The sequence below is a fragment of the Moschus berezovskii genome, chromosome 5, assembly GCF_049115385.1.
Source record: "Moschus berezovskii isolate FMDL1 chromosome 5, NW_MosBer_1.0, whole genome shotgun sequence".
In the NCBI taxonomy this organism is placed as follows: Eukaryota; Metazoa; Chordata; class Mammalia; order Artiodactyla; family Moschidae; genus Moschus; species Moschus berezovskii.
In genome coordinates, this window is record NC_142464.1 from 22,555,839 (window position 1) to 22,572,418 (window position 16,580).

General features: G+C 38.5%; 1 protein-coding gene across 4 annotated transcripts in view; it reads right to left on the reverse strand.

Moving 5' to 3' along the window:
* Positions 1 to 16,580, reverse strand: part of SEC24B (SEC24 homolog B, COPII component) — an 81,999-nt gene that overhangs the window by 32,866 nt on the left and 32,553 nt on the right. For 2 of the 4 annotated variants that reach the window (XM_055434792.2, XM_055434790.2), the window contains exons 4-5: positions 14,036 to 14,140; positions 464 to 544 (exon numbers count right to left, since the gene is read on the reverse strand). In XM_055434792.2, coding sequence (XP_055290767.2) covers positions 464 to 544; positions 14,036 to 14,140 — 186 coding nt within the window. The remainder of the gene's footprint in view (positions 1 to 463; positions 545 to 14,035; positions 14,141 to 16,580) is intronic. The other 2 variants (XM_055434794.2, XM_055434793.2) reach the window with 1 other exon arrangement.

The window sequence follows — 16,580 nt, forward strand, 5'->3', positions numbered from 1 at the left end:
CCTTAGGCCTCCCAGAGACAGCATCCATAGCTATTAACATGATAACTACACCATGAAATTAAGGCTGAAAATAACAGGAAAATGTTTCCTTTCTCTGTTAAAAATATAACCTGCTAATTATGCACAGTAAGTGTTCATATTTGAAAGTAATTGATGGTCAGTAACTTTTCAAATAAATGTCAACTATGCAATGGCAAGCCACTCCAGTACTATTGCCTAGAAAATCCCACGGATGGAGGAGCCTGGTAGGCTGCAGTCCGTGGGGTCGCTAAGGGTTGGACACGACTGAGCGACTTCACTTTCACGCATTGGAGAAGGAAATGGCAACCCACTCCAGTGTTCTTGCCTAGAGAATCCCAGGGACGGGGCAGCCTGGTGGGCTTCCGTCTATGGGGTCAAACAGAGTCGGACACGACTGAAGTGACTTAGCAGCAGCAGCAGCAGCATACACAAAACAAATTACCTGGATAGCTGCCTCCTTCTAGAGCATCATAACTGTTGGGCATGGGAGAAGCACTGCTTGTCGTAGAAGAGCTGTCAACACCTGAAAGGAGAATCAAAATATCTGCTAAGTTTAAAATGACCATATATCTTAAAGCAGTCTTTGGCAATTCTGAAAAAAGATGTTTTGCTGATCTAGGAAAATTCCTGATCCTAAAAACATGAGATGGCTGATGTTTAAAGACATTTAAAAAACTATATAAATTTCTGATAAGAACAGGGGATGAAAGTGGGAAGAATACGGAGCTGATGAGTAGAATAAAATTTAATCAGATACACATGAAAGAATCTTAAAGATATATAACTTCTTCAGAAGTAGTAAAACACAAATATCAATTTAGAATGATAGAAATGTTAATATAATCACACCTCAAAGACAAGCTCTACCAAATCGCAAGCTATTAAATCAAATACCTCTTATCAACATCAGGGTATTTTAAAATAATTAAATTTTAATGACTTTTATAACTCAGTACAGTTGTATGAAACCCACATAAGAGGAATCTCTGGCTTGGGTTGCCACCTAGCATGTTACTAAGCTTTTCTATGTCTTGGCTTATTCATCTGAGCCATAGAGATTAAATAATATCTGTGATTTTAATAAGATAACAAAAATAAGTGGTACTCTATTAAATATGTGTTAGACTATAAAAACTTTTATTACTGTGTTCATTCGAAACTTGAAAGATTAACTGCAATGTTCAGTGGCGATTTATGATAAAATTTAGTAATGTCACACAGATAGTAGGATACAATATAAAACCTCTCATTTACTCACTCAACAAATACTTGACTGAAAGCCTATAGTTAACATAGGTAGATACACTAAAGTATATACTACTAAATAAAACTGAAAATGCACATGGCCCCTCTCGTGTTGGCTTTTTTCACCAGAAGACAAAATTCTGAGTTATAGAGATGATCCATAGCTCTTAATACCAATATTGTAACTGGGGTTAAAACTATATTTTAGGTTAAATTTCAATTGTGATATAAAAAGAATAAGTATGCACAATATCTTTCACTGAATAATTTAGATTAACTACAAGAATTCAGTGTACTGACTCAGGGCATGACAGCTAAAATTCTTTGTGTAGGAACATTTTGCTATAAGTAAATAACATGATTTAAAGGCAAAAGGTGATAGTTACATTAGACTCTGCCACTTAAGTGCTACATAAATTTGGGTAAGTGACAACCATCAATAATACTCTCTCCTGGAAAACAAGAACAATTTTTTAAAAGCCCTATGTGTGCTTTTTAATGTCCTTGTGATGCTTAAATGAGGCAGTGGATATTAAGCAACTTACAAAACATGAAGATTATAAAATAAATAACAGGCGAAAGACACTAATGCAAAGTGCTTTCTTGGTGGTAAATAGAAAATTGTTGCATATTTTTGTCATTACTCTTAATGGGCTCTTCCTTTTTGTTCCTTGTATTTGTGAATTTATATTTAAAGAAGCATGCTGATATATAAGATCAAAAGTCTTGAAGTAATAGCATTAAAAAACAATATTCCAAAAGCCAAATATTCACCAGGAGATGAATGGACACACAAAATGGACTAAATGTAGTATATCTATACAAGGGAATATTATTCAGCAATAGGAAGGAATTAAGTACTGATACAGGCTACAATATGAATGACCCTTGAAAACATGTTAAGTGAAAGAAGCCAGACACAAAAGGTCACGTGTATGATTTGTATGAAATACCCAGAACAGGTAAATCTACAGGGGTAGAAAGTAGATTGGTGGTTGCCAAGGGCTGAGAGGAGGAGGATATGAAAAAATGAAGACGGAAGTTAGATCCCTTTCTTACACCTTATGCTAAAATTAATTATCATAGACCTAACTGCTACAACTCTTGCCTAGAAAATCCCATGGATGGAGGAGCCTGGTAGGCTGCAGTCCGTGGGGTCGCTAAGGGTCGGACACGACTGAGCGACTTCACTTTCACTTTTCACTTTCACACATTGGAGAAGGAAATGGCAACCCACTCCAGTGTTCTTGCCTGGAGAATCCCAGGGATGGGGGAGTCTGGCGGGCTTCCGTCTATGGGATCACACAGAGTCGGACATGACTGAAGTGACTTAGCAGCAGCAGCAGCAACTGCTACAACTCTTAAAAGATGGGAGTAAATCTTCACAACCTTGGATTAAGCAATAGATTTTTAGATATGATATCAAAGGCACAAGCAACAAAGGTTAGAAAATAGATATAATGGACTTCATCAAGTTAAAAACTTGTGTTCCAAAGATATTATTAAGAAAGTTAAGAGATAACCCCAGAATGAGAGAATATCAAATCGTATATCTAATTAATAAAGGTCTAATATCCAAACTTGGGCTTCCCTGGTAGCTCAGCTGGTAAAGAATTCGCCTGCAATGCAAGAGACCCCAGTTCAATTCCTGGATCAAGAAGATTCCCTGGAAAAGGGAAAGGCTACCCACTCCAGTATTCTTGGGCTTCCCTGGTGGCTCAGACAGTAAAGAATGCACCGTGCAATGCAGGAGACCTGGGTTTGATCCCTGGGTTGGGAAGATCCCCTGGAGAAGGAAACTGCTATCCACTCCAGTATGCTGGCCTGGAGAATTCCATGGACAGGGGAACAAAGCAGGCTACACTCCATGGGGTCACAGAGTCAAGACACAACTGAGCGACTTTCACTGATATCCAAAATATTTACAGAACTCTTATGACTCAACAGTAAAAAGACAAATAATCAAATTAAAGTGAGCAAAGGATCTAATTTATTAAAAAAAAAAGATAAATGGCCAATAAGCACACGAAAAAGATGCTTAACATTACTAATTAGAGAAATGCCAATCAAAACTACAACAAGGTACCACCTCACGCTGATCTGACTGGCCGTCATCAAAAACTCTACCGATAAGAAATGCTGCAGAGGGTGTGGAGAAGCTCACTGTTGGTGGTATGGACACCAGTATGGGGGTTCCTTAAAAAAGTACTAACAAAGCTATCACATGTTCCAGCAATCCTACTGCTGGGGGTATATACCCAGAGAAAAACAAAACCTCTAATTTGAAAAGATACATGCACCCCAATGTTCACAGCAGTACTATTTACAACAGTCAAGACATGCAAACAACCCAAGTGCCCATCAACAGACAACTGGCTTAAAGAGGTGTGATACATAAATACATGCAACAGAGTACTATGCGGCCATTAAAAATGGAATGAAATATCACCATGTGCAAGAACATGTATGGATCTACAGAAAATCGGAGTTAGTTAAGTCAGACAGACAAACACCGTATGATATCACTATACAGAGAGTCTAAAAAATAATACAAATGAATTTATATACAAAATACAAACAGACTCATAGACATAGAAAGCAAACATGGCTGCTAAAGGACAAGGAGGGCTGGGGCAAACTCCTGCACTTTCCAAGCTGTACTGTAATCACACACTGTACTGGCTGAGTACTCACAGTATGCTGCCCTACCATACTACGAGTACACAGAGGCAGCTATGCCACTATACTGATATTTGGAACCATGATACCAAGTAAAATACTGCCTTCTGCATCCAAACCAGCGTTAGCTGAATGAGAAGCTCTGGCACTTGTTGCCACTCTTAAACATTACATCCAGTCTACCTCACTTCACACTACAGCTACTGATAATAAGTATTCTGAGATCAAATGGATGTCACAGGGAACATTTTTCCTCATTCTTTTACTGGCTCCATGTCACGGGTGGAGAGAAGACAAGAAGCTGGAAAAGAGCGGGAGCTGAGTCAGAAGTAAGGTAAAGTAAATAGCTCAGAATCTATGAAGTTGGGGGAAAACAAACCACAGTACCCTAGAGTCTCATAAAAAAGACTTAAGCCATTCGCTCTCCTTGGGTCAACAAAGTCAAATGCACTTATTAATATTTTTCAGCTTGAAATTAACGAGGCAATTTGAAATTGCATTTTCTCATAACATGTATAAAACACGGAAAAAGTATAAGCCAAACTCCACTTCTACCACTTAGCAGTTGAGAGAAAATGGGTGATGGTGGTTTAGTTGCCAAGTCGTGTCCGGCTCTTACGACCCCATGGACAGTAGCCTGCCAGGCTCTTCTGTCCATGGGATTCTCTAGGCAGGAATACTGGAGTGGGTTGCCATTTCCTTCTCCAGGGGAATCTTCCCAACCCAGGGATCAAACCCAGGTGTCCTGCATTACAGGCAGATTCTTTACCAACTGAGCTATAAGTGAAGCCCGAGAGAAAATGAACAAGACTCCTAACATTTCTGAGTGATTTATTATTTGTTGCAACAGATTTTATAACTCCACAGGGGTAATGTTAAGATTAAAGAGCTGTAACCTGGATGTTCATTGGAGGGACTGATGCTAAAGCTGAAACTGCAATACTTTGGCCACCTCATGCGACGAGTTGACTCACTGGAAAAGACTCTGATGCTGGGAAAGGTTGGGAGCGGGAGGAGAAGGGGACGACCAAGAATGACATGGCTGGATGGCATCACCGACTCTGTGGACATGAGTTTGAGTGAACTCCAGGAGTTGGTAATGGACAGGGAGGCCTGGCGTGCTGTGATTCATGGGGTCGCGGAGAGTCGGACACGACTGAGCGACTGAACTGAACTGACTGAACAGATATAAACTAAATAGTTACTAGCCAAAGACTGAGAAAACATCCTTCATCTTTTCTCTTCCCTCCTCCTAGCCTAAAACCGCTACAAGAGAGGAAAAGAAAGAACAAGACAAAATCTCCTGACTGATGAAGCCAAGCGTTTATTCTCAAGCCTCGACCAGACTTAACATTTATCACCGCTAACCAAGTTTCTTTTGATTTGTAAAAATGGTTCCCTTCTTTCTGGAATACTCTGTTAATATGCTTCCCTCCTCCAATTTTCTGCTACCTTAGTCTTATTTCTCACAAGCTTATTCCTTATTTCAAAAGCCTCTAGCGCTAATCAATTTCTTCTGTTAATGCAAAATCAATTTGCATTCTAAAATACAAGTTTGGTTATGTTATTTTCCCATGTAAACTCCTTCATTGACCTCTCACTACCTTAAAGATAAAACCCAAACTCCTCACTAGGAAATGTGAGGTTCTTAAAGATCTTATCCAGCCTACTCACCTTCATTCCAAATCTTCTTACCACTTGCCCTCTGCAAACAATAGATCCAAACTCGCTTAAGTCCCCCAAATATGCCACTATCTCTCATGTTTCTTCTTGCTTTGTTTCAAAAGTGTCTCTGCCTCTCCCGAGGTCCCTCACTCGCTCAATTCCAAGTTCTTTCAGATTCAGTTCAGGTTCCCCTGTCCGCCCTTCAGAACCCTCCTAGTCATCTCCACCCTACATCTGGTTCTAGATTCTCCTATGTATTCCTATAAAGCACCACGATTAACACAGGACTGACTGTAATTTCATTCTATATATCAAATCTGACTGTGAGCTTCTTGGGTTTTCAATGAAGCTCACATATGGAGCGTTGCTAATCTGTTTATAAACTGGTTGTTCAGAACTCAAAACATTTTTCAGAGAAATAATAAAATAACTGGTTTTTAATATCCCAGTTCAGTCAAGACCAAAATCAGATCGGTTATATTCTTTGCAGCCAAAGATGGAGAAACTCTATACAGTCAACAAAAACAAGACCAGGAGCTAACTGTGGCTCAGACCATGAACTCCTTATTGCAAAATTCAGACTTAAATTGAAGAAAGTAGGGAAAACCACTAGACCGTTCAGGTATGACCTAAATCAAATCCCTTATGATTATACAGTGGAAGTGAGAAATAGATTCAAGGGATTAGATCTGATAGACAGAGTCCCTGAAGAACTTTGGACAGAGGCTCCTGTCACTGTACAGGAGGCAGTGATCAAGACCATCCCAAGAAAAAGAAATGCAAAATGGCAAAATGGTTGTCTGGTGAGGCCTTGCAAATAGCTGAGAAAAGAAGAGAAGCTAAAGGCAAAGGAGAAAAGGAAAGATATACCCATTTGAATGCAGAATTCCAAAGAATATCAAGGAGAGATAAGAAAGCCTTCCTCAGTGATCAAGGAATAGAAATAGAGGAAAAGCAACAGAATGGGAAAGACTAGAGATCTCTTCAAGAAAATTAGAGACAGCAAGGGAACATTTCATGCAAAAATGGGCTCGATAAAGGACAGAAATGGTATCAACCTAACAGAAGGAGAAGATATTAAGAAGAGGTGGCAAAAATACAGTGTAACTATACAGAAAGATTTTCATGACCCAGATAACCATGATGGTGTGATCACCCACCTAGAGTCAGACATCCCAGAATGAGAAGTCAAGTGGTCCTTGGGAAGCATCACTACAAACAAAGCTAGTGGAAGTGATTGAATTTCAGTTGAGCTATTTCAAATCCTAAAAGATGATGCTGTGAAAGTGCTGCACTCAATATGCCAGCAAATTTGGAAAACTAGCAGTGGCCACAGGACTGGAAAATGTCAGTTTTCATTCCAATCCCAAAGAAAGGCAATGCCAAAGAATGCTCAAACTACCGTACAATTTTACTAATCTCACACGCTAGCAAAGTAATACTCAAAATTCTCCAAGCCAGGCTTCAATAGTACAACAGTACATGAACTGAAAACTTCCAGATGTTCAAGCTGGATTTAGAAAAGGCAGAAGAACCATAGATCAAATTGCCAACATCTGCTGGATCATCAAAAAAGCAAGGAGTTCCAGAAAAACATCTATTTCTGCTTTACTGACTACACCAAAGCCTTTTTGACTGTGTGGATGGCAACAAACTGTGGAATATTCTTCAAGAGATGAGAATACCAGACCACTTTATCTGCCTCCTGAGAAATCTGTATGCAGATCAGGAAGCAACAGTTAGAACTGGACATGGAACAACAGATTGGTTCCAAATCGGGAAAGAACTCCGTCAAGGCTGTATATTGTCACCCTGATTATTTAACTTATGTGCAGAGTACATTATGTGAAATGCCAGGCTAATGAAGCACAAGCTCCAATCAAGATTTCCAGGAGAAATATCAATAACCTCTGATATGCGGATGACACCACCCTTATGGCAGAAGGCAAAGAAGAACTAAAGAGCCTCTTGATGAAAGTGAAAGAGGAGAGGGAAAAAGTTGGCTTAAAACTCAACATTCAGAAAACTTAAGATCGTGGCATCTGGTCCCATCACTTCATGGCAAATAGATGGGAAAACAATGGAAACAGTGACAGACTTTATTTTTGGGGGCTCCAAAAGCACTGCAGATGGCGACTGTAGACATGAAATTAAAAGACGCTTGCTCCTTGGAAGAAAAGCTATGACCAACCTAGACAACCTAGAAAGCAGACATTACTTTGGCAACAAAGGTTTGTCTAGTCAAAGCTATAGTTTTTCCAGTAGTCGTGCATGGATGTGAGTTGGACTATAAAGGTAACTGAGCACTGAAGAATTGATGCTTCTGATCTATGGTTTTAGAGAAGACTCTTAAAGAGTCCCTTGGACTGCAAGAAGATCAAACCAGTCCATTCTAAAGGAAATCAGTCCAGAATATTCATTGGCAGGACTGATGCTGAAGCTGAAACTCCAATACTTTGGCCACCTGATGTGAAGAACTGACTCCTTGGAAAAGACCCTGATGCTGGGAAGGCTGAAGGCAAGAGTAGAAGGGGACGATAGAAGATGAGATGGTTGGATGGCATCACCAACTCGATGGGCAGGAGTTTGAGCAAGCTCCGGGAGTTGGTGATGGACAGGGAGGCCTTGCATGCTGCAGTGCATGGGGTCGCAAAGAGTCAGACATGACTGTCAACTGAACTGATTATCCCAGTTATTTCATAGGCATTTATAAAACTCATAATCTATATTATTGATTAAATACCATATATTTATGACAAGCTTGAAAAAATAAGCATTTACAAATCTTTAGTATTTTAGTTAATTAGTTTTGATGCTAGCCTAGATATCCAATTACCATCCTATCACTATTTCTACTTGAATGTGCCCTTTGAACTGTAACTCTGGACACTGGTACCAAGCCTCCTTTTGCTATGGCTTTAATACTCCGCCCTCTCTCACTGTCCAGAAAGTTGGAGTTTCTAGTGATAGTAATCATACATACAGATACTTGCAAGCTCAATGTTCAGGCAACAGGTGCCACCTGCAAACATGTGACGATATTTTGTTTTCAATGAATACCGAAGACCCTCAAACTAATAATGTTCTTAATGGCGCTGACATCTTTTTACATCCTTCACAGACCCAGTACATGTGCTCAATTTCTGAAATTTTAAAAACATACTAAATATGTACTGAATTTAGTTGGAAGATATTCACTTTTTAAAATAATCAAATAGCAGTACATCAGTTAGCGAGAAAGATAGACTGGGGCTTCCCTCAGTGGTAAAATAATCGGCCTGCCAGTACAAGAGACACGGGTTCAATCCCTGGTCTGGGAAGATCCCACATGCTGAAGAACAACTAAGCCCACGTGCCACAACTGCTGAGCCCGTGCTCTAGAGCTCACGAGTAGCCGCTACCGAGCCCCGTGCTGCAACGGCTGAGCGCGTGATCCACAAGAGGGGCCACCGCGAGCAGCCTGTGCACTGCAACTGCAGAGCAGTCCCCTCTCTGCCCCTGGAGAAGAAGCCTGCGCAGCAGCGGAGACCCAGCACAGCCAAAGACAGGCCAATTACTCAAAAGACAGACTGAACCCTTTGAGGGATTTTCCTTGGCAAGGGGTGTTAGGGTGGTGGAGGAAAAGGGAAGATGTTGATCAAAGAAGAAACTCTTCCAGTTATAAAAGTTCCAGAGACCTGGGAATCTAATGTATAGCACATAATGATTACAGTTAGTAATTCATACACTTGAACTATTAAAAAAAAAAAAAAGGAATTTTCTTTGGAAGTTAGAAATAAGGCCAATACTGTCCTGTTCTTTATAAGAGTTGTTAACTTGTTCTATGTCAAAATGCAGCATTACCTTTTAAAATAACCAAGTCACCCAAAAACATATTCTCTCTGAGGTAGTGCCTGGCACTAAGTAATTACTATTAGTCTGTGTGAAAGTCAAGTAAAAACTGAGTAGCACCTGAAAACTCATTATGAAAAAAAAAGTTTTTTCTTCTCACATTATTTACAAAATACAGCATCATGCTGTCACATTATGGGAGAGAACTTCTCTTGTCCTCCGGCCTCTTCCCAACCTGAAAATTCCCCAGAGGAAAGGCAACCGGGCGTATGGGGAGCAGGTGACAGAATGTTAGACAACAGTGTCTTCCAGGGACTAGGGCTGGCACTGGTCTTCGGCTTTTTACCCCCTCTTTCACTTTATCTCACGTCTCAATTTCAGTTCACTGCTTATTACCTTTCACTCCCATTTTCAAATTAGTATTCCTTACTAGTACAGGTATGACGGTATTTGTCCATGAAAGGTCCACTTTAGCACTAACAACTGAAGGAGAGAATATCTGTAACCGAATAACTTAGTGAAGAATTTAAGATATAACCATTATGAGCAGCTTGCTATCTGCTTTCTTTAAGTTTATTCTTTAACAATTCTAACTTTCACAAGCTTCCAACAAAACATAAGACTGTCTTCAGTACAAAATCCTATTTCAGTTTCCAAGTATGCATTTAACAAGGAAACTTGAAAAAGGAAGCCTATTTGTAGCATGTAATTTTAAAGATATAATTAGATGGTTTAATGTAAAATCAGAACTGAAATTAAAATTTTCTTTTACATCTGAAAGCTTTAAAAAAAAAAAAATGAAATGAAAGCTTTAAAGAAATATCCCTGTACTTGATTCCCAGATAGTCACACTGTCAAGCAAACCATAAGCTTTAAGAAATGAAAAGCTAAAATAAGTGGAGAGTTACTTTAACTGTAACTATAAAGAATATATACGGGCTTCCCTGGTGGCTCAGACAGTAAAGAATCTGCCTCCAGTGCGGGAGACCTGGGTTGGATCCCTGGGTTGGGGAAGATCCCCTGGAGGAGGGCATGGCCACCCCTCCTGTATTCTTCCCTGGACAGTTCTCATGGACAGAGGAGCCTGGTAGTCTACTGTCTATTGGGTCGCAAACACTTGGACACGACTGAGTGACGAAGCACACACAGCACAGCATAAAGAATATTAATATTATGATTTCCAAAGCTAGTTAATTGATATTTTACTACTGCTTAACAAATTTTTCCAAAATTGGAGGATAATTTCACATGAACTAAACACACATGAATCTAATGATAATAGGAAAAAAACACCACTGAAACACTTAACAAATAGAGCACTCCAAATTCTCTACTTCACAGAGCTACTTATATGTAACCTCCACACCAATTTGAGGCACTTTCTTTTACCATTTTATATATGGAAAAAATACTGTAACTGACCAGGACTTTAAAAAAATCATTTTAAAGCTAAATTTCTTTTCTACTTTTTCTTTCCCCTCACTCAGAATGTCCCTTTAATTTGCAACCGACAAAAACAAGATTTTTATTTACAAACTATAAGGAGATAACACCAAGATCCTACGAAAGATATCCATAATACAGTCTTATTTTATTTTAGTGTGAACAGTGAAAGTCACTCAGTCATGTCGACTCTCTGCGACCCCATGGATTATACAGTCCATGGAATTCTCCAGGCCAGAATACTGGAGTGGGTAGCCTTTCCATTCTGCAGGGGATCTTCCCAACCCAGGGATCAAAACCAGGTCTCCTACATTGCAGGCAGATTCTTTACCAGCTGAGCCACAAGGGAAGCCCTTATTATTCTGCTGCATGATAAAAAGGCAAAGGAGGAAGACCATGGTGACCACTGCCATCTGCTCTTTAGTCCCCTCTACTTCAGGGCTTCATGCTCTCACTAGGAGATGAAGACTATGCTGTTCATACCTCTCAGCAAAGAGACCTAGTTTGAGGCAAATGCGTTGTTCACATCTCAATCAACTCAGCTGTAAAATGGACCTAATTATCTCTGCATTGCAGGATTGTAGGGAAGAATAAAACTGAGATAAGAACATGTTCTCAACATTATTAATAATTAATTTTTAGAGACATTTTAGTATTTGCCAGACACTGTTCTAAGCTCGTAACAGAGAACACCTTCAATCCTCAAAACAAACATGTGTAGCTGTTACTATTATTCTCCACTGACAAGATGAGTAAATTGAGACTCAATGAGTTTAAGAAACTTGTCTAAGGTCACAAAGCTAGTAAGTGACAAAATGGGGGGTTGAAATCTAGAAGAAATGATACAAAAACCCACAGCTTTAGTTAAATAATGTAAGGTGACAGGAGAAAAGCCATAAATGCTAAATCTTCTTGATTTTCTGATTTTTTTTTCCATCTAAGGAAACTAGATTTTTCAACCAACTCACCTAATTGTTCAGCAGAACAAAAACAGGGCAATTGAGGCTGACAACATTACACAAAGTAACACATTTCTGACCTGCGTAAAATTAGTATCATAAGATTAAAAACTGAGACATTTGCAGGATCTGAATAACACATGCATTAAATAATTAGAATATCAGGGCCTGGGAGCAGTGGCCTATCAGCAGCAAGGGCCATCAATTACAGTAAGATCTTGGTTCCTAAAATGCCCTTCTCCACTACAGGTACCAGGACTGTAGGAAATGGTCCATCCCAGGTTGCAGCAGCCCAAACACAAGATGAGCTAGCAACACCTTAGTGAGGACTTAACGGACTTAAAATAAGTGATTAAAGATTCATGGGAACATTTTTAAAAGACAGCTTGAAGGAACTGCTGCTGGCCAGGTTGAGGACAAATTGCTATTAGAATAACTAATGACAGTAATAGATTATTACCCACTGAATTAAACAAGAATCCATGAGTCATTATAAACCCAGAGAAATCAATAAGGGAGAAGACAAAGCTCTTCACAGTGAAACCTGAACTCATAAACAAAGAAGGAATGTTAGAACTAGAAAATCTCCGAAGAATGTTCAAACTAATGTATGCTAGTTTAATAAAGAACAGGATATTTATAACAGTATCAAAGAACTTCCCCACAAATTACTTATTAATTTCAAGGGAAAAGAGAAGTACCTTTACAGTTGAGAAATCTGGCAGACACCATCTTAATCAAGTCATCAAAGTTAATATCATCAACATGGGAACAAATCAACATCATGTGCCTCTTTTCAGGAGGCACTGAGAACACACTACTTCAGTGGTAATCTTGGCAAAAATGTGTGATTTCAATTTAATCAAAAGTGTCAAAGTCAGAAAAAGAAAGGTTAAGGGACTGTTGTAGGTTGAAGAAGTCTAAATAAATGGCGACTAAATTCAACACATGACCCTGGATTGGATCCTAGGCCATGGAAACAGCTATAAAAGATCTTATTGAGACAACTGTTAAGATCTGACTATGGATTGTATAACAGACATTAAGGTACAGTGACTGATTTCCTGATAACTGTATTATGCTTGTGTGTGTAAGACACTGTCCTTACAGTCAGGAAATACACACTGAAATATTTAGAGGTAAGGGTTCATGGAATCTCCACCTTGCATTCAAATAACACAGGAAAAAATGTATATAGAGAGGATGAGGCAAAAATGGTTTATGTTGGTAAAGTATATATGGTAGTTTCTTCCACTCTTCTGTAAGACTGAAGTTATATAAAATAAAAAGCTACCAAAAATTCATAAAGATAAATGGGTAACTGGATTTTAAGGGAAGAAAAAAATACCATCCTTCTGGAACCCTTTACTTTCACCCTGCCCCCACAAATCATGCATACGGATTTGAATGTTTAAAAAATGCAAAAGAAACAGAAAGCTCTATTTAAACAGACTGTTTACAGAGCAAATCCTTCCACTCAGTTATAAAGATAACAGAATCGTGGTCATGTATAACTTGACAGATCATCACTTATTGACTCAGTCTTAAAATATTAGAATTAACAGAGGAACTGAACTACTTAGAATTGAGCAGTTACACTTATCAAAGGTAGAAAAAGATATTAAACAGGCTGCAACACATCATCGCATGCACAATTTCTTCAACTAGCAAGATGTGAACTTCTACTTCATGAAGTAGGAAAACAACTACAAATTTGGGGTCTTCAAAATATATGACAAGACGGGCCACAAAGAAAGACCTCAGAGAAACTCTCTCCAATTTTTATATCAGTTTTATAAAACCCACATGATTCATTTTGATTATCCCAAAGTAGCATGCAAAGCAGAAAATAAAACATTCCTAAAAGGGTGCTACAGCAATCATCAGCCGAAAGCATCAGTCAAGACTCATTCTTTAGCATGTGGCATGAGAGAAAATAAACTTCTGAAAGAAGGCACTCTATCATCATGAAAAATGCATTGTTACTTACAAAATGGTAAAGATGTCCAAAAGAGGAAACACAAAATAAACAAGCAAAACACCTCCAGTGACCCCCATCTTCTATAACCCAAACCAATCTATTGAGCTAAATCTGCAAAGACACATTGTTTTAAGGACGAGTTAAGACTACGGACATAAAAAGAAAACTTGAGTAGGAAAAGTTCAAGAACTGGGGTAAAGCTAAAGCAGACCTGCTTCCTCATCCTCCTCCTCCTCTTCCTCATCATCGGAAGTTGATGACAAGGGAGTTGGTGCGGAGCTAGCTTGATTATTAACATATTCACCATACTGCATGCCTGTAAAGTGGAAAGCACAAACACAAGAGTCAAACCAACAGGAAAGATGAGAAATAAAATTTTGACATTGCATCAAAAGTGAGAAAGAACTCTGACATTCCAAAGAACACCCCAGCATGCATATTAATATTAGCTAATTTATAATCAAAACTGAAACTGTTAGAAATCTCTGCGAAGCAGTTTAGTAAAAGCAGCTTTAATATGAACTGGTTTAAGTGTAAACAAAACAAAACAAAAAAAAGCACCATGTCTGACATCAATAATATTTAGGAAATTTCACTGATATCCTCTGAACATTTTACTGAGCTCTACACATGTTTACCTTCTTTGACCTTGGGGCCCTTGTGGTATACTTCCTTTGGGACCATGTATTCTTGGTGAGCAGTGATCATTTCTACTGAAATGAATTTATACAGCAAACAACACACATACAAATCCTCGGTACCTTCCTTCTGCTAATGCCACCCTGATGGTAACTCACTTCTCATAACGGAAAAAGAATGACAGTTAAAGAAAGAACTGTATCTAGCATAGTTCTCTGCTCAGAGTAGATGCTCAAAAGAAAAAAAAAAAAGAGGGGGGTGCTTATTAACTGTGGCCCTACAAGTGAGACAATTAAAGTGAATTTTCAGAGACGGCAAATCATCTCAGCATCAGCCTACTGCCTACATGTGAGCCCGCACTCACTGAGTGAAGGAGACTGGTCTGCAGCGGGAGATAGAGCAAGAGAAGGCAGCCTACGGAAAAGGCACAACTGTGCAATACCTCCCTTTAAAACAAAAAAGTTGGCTGCATATTTTCATTATTTAATTATTCTAGCAAAATCAGGACAAAAACTAAGATCCACAAAATTTTTAAGAGGGAAAACTTTAAAAACATATAAAAATACATATTTATACGTATCTTAAAATACACACACACTTAAAAATACATATCTTCATAAATAAGAATAAACATCCTTACAAAGAAAAATCTTAGAGCTCAATTTGAAAAAGAAAAAAAGGAACCCAGAAACATAACGTGGATTTTCAAGAAAATGTCACAATATTGGAAGGACAATGAAGTCTGGCCTCACTAAAAAATCATGTGGTAGTCCTCTCATGCTCATGTTTGTTTTTTTTCAGGTGACCTTCTTAATTAGCATGGAGAAACATAATTCATGTGTATAGTAAGAAAAAAATTTTAATGAAGTAAAGTCTGAACTTAGAAGACAGCAAAGGTTAAACTATATATGAGTAAAGCTTTGATCCTCTTGACTAAAGACGTCATTGACAAATCTGCTAGTTTTGCTGAAATATGTTTTAAATACAGATAAAATGGCAGTTATCACAAATTCACCTGAAAAAGTAAAAATCAGTGTGAAGTAAGTTCAGGCAACACAAAAAATAAACTTGATACCTTGAAAGACCAAATTCAGAGTGGCAAGTTCCTCTAATAAAAGCCTAGTTAAAATGAAAATTTGACTAATATTAGACTTTAGGTTAAATAGACTAAGAAGTTTATATTTAGACATGTTAACAGTAAAAATATTTTATAGAAAAATTCTTCAATTTAAGGACTTCTTTAAAAATGAAATACTTTCTCAAAACACCAATTAGCACTGCACTTTAAAAAGTACACATATGTGTATGTATCGGAGAAGGCAATGGCACCCCACTCCAGTACTCTTGCCTGGAAAATCCCATGGATGGAGGAGCCTGGTAGGCTGCAGTCCATGGGGTCGCGAAGAGTCGGACATGACTGAGCGACTTCACTTTCACTTTTCACTTTCATGCATTGGAGAAGGAAATGGCAACCCACACCAGTGTTCTTGCCTGGAGAATCCCAGGGACGGGGGAGCCTGGTGGGCTGCCGTAATTGAGGTCGCACAGAGTCGGACACAACTGAAGCGATTTAGCAGCAGCATGTGTATATATATAATAAGAAATAAGAGAAGAAAACAAGAAATTTCCATCTACTGTGCTAAGCTGAGAGGCCAAAAAACAGGAAGAAAATCCATTCTTTTCATGACTGTGTAGACTGTTGACTTTGTATCTAATCAGAGGAGTCAAAGCATAGGGCAAACCTGTACGTGTTATAAGATAAATATTTTCCTCTTTTTCCAGATTTACTGAATAGAAACAGATTTCACATATTACTGGAAAAATATCCAATGCTGAATTGGAAGCAAAAAAAAAAATTTTATAGAGCAACTACTCAATGCACTGGAACAAACCTAAAAATAAGATGGAACAGTAATATTATTTATTATAATATCATTTTAGATCATTCAATGGTTGTCAACATACTATATTAACTGAATATCACACGACATACTTAATTTTACTGTCCTAAAAAGAGGCAATCTCTTTTGAGAAGTGCTGGAGAAGACTCTTGAGAGTCCCTTATACTGCAAGGAGATCCAACCAGACCATTCTAAAGGAGATCAATCCTAGGTTTC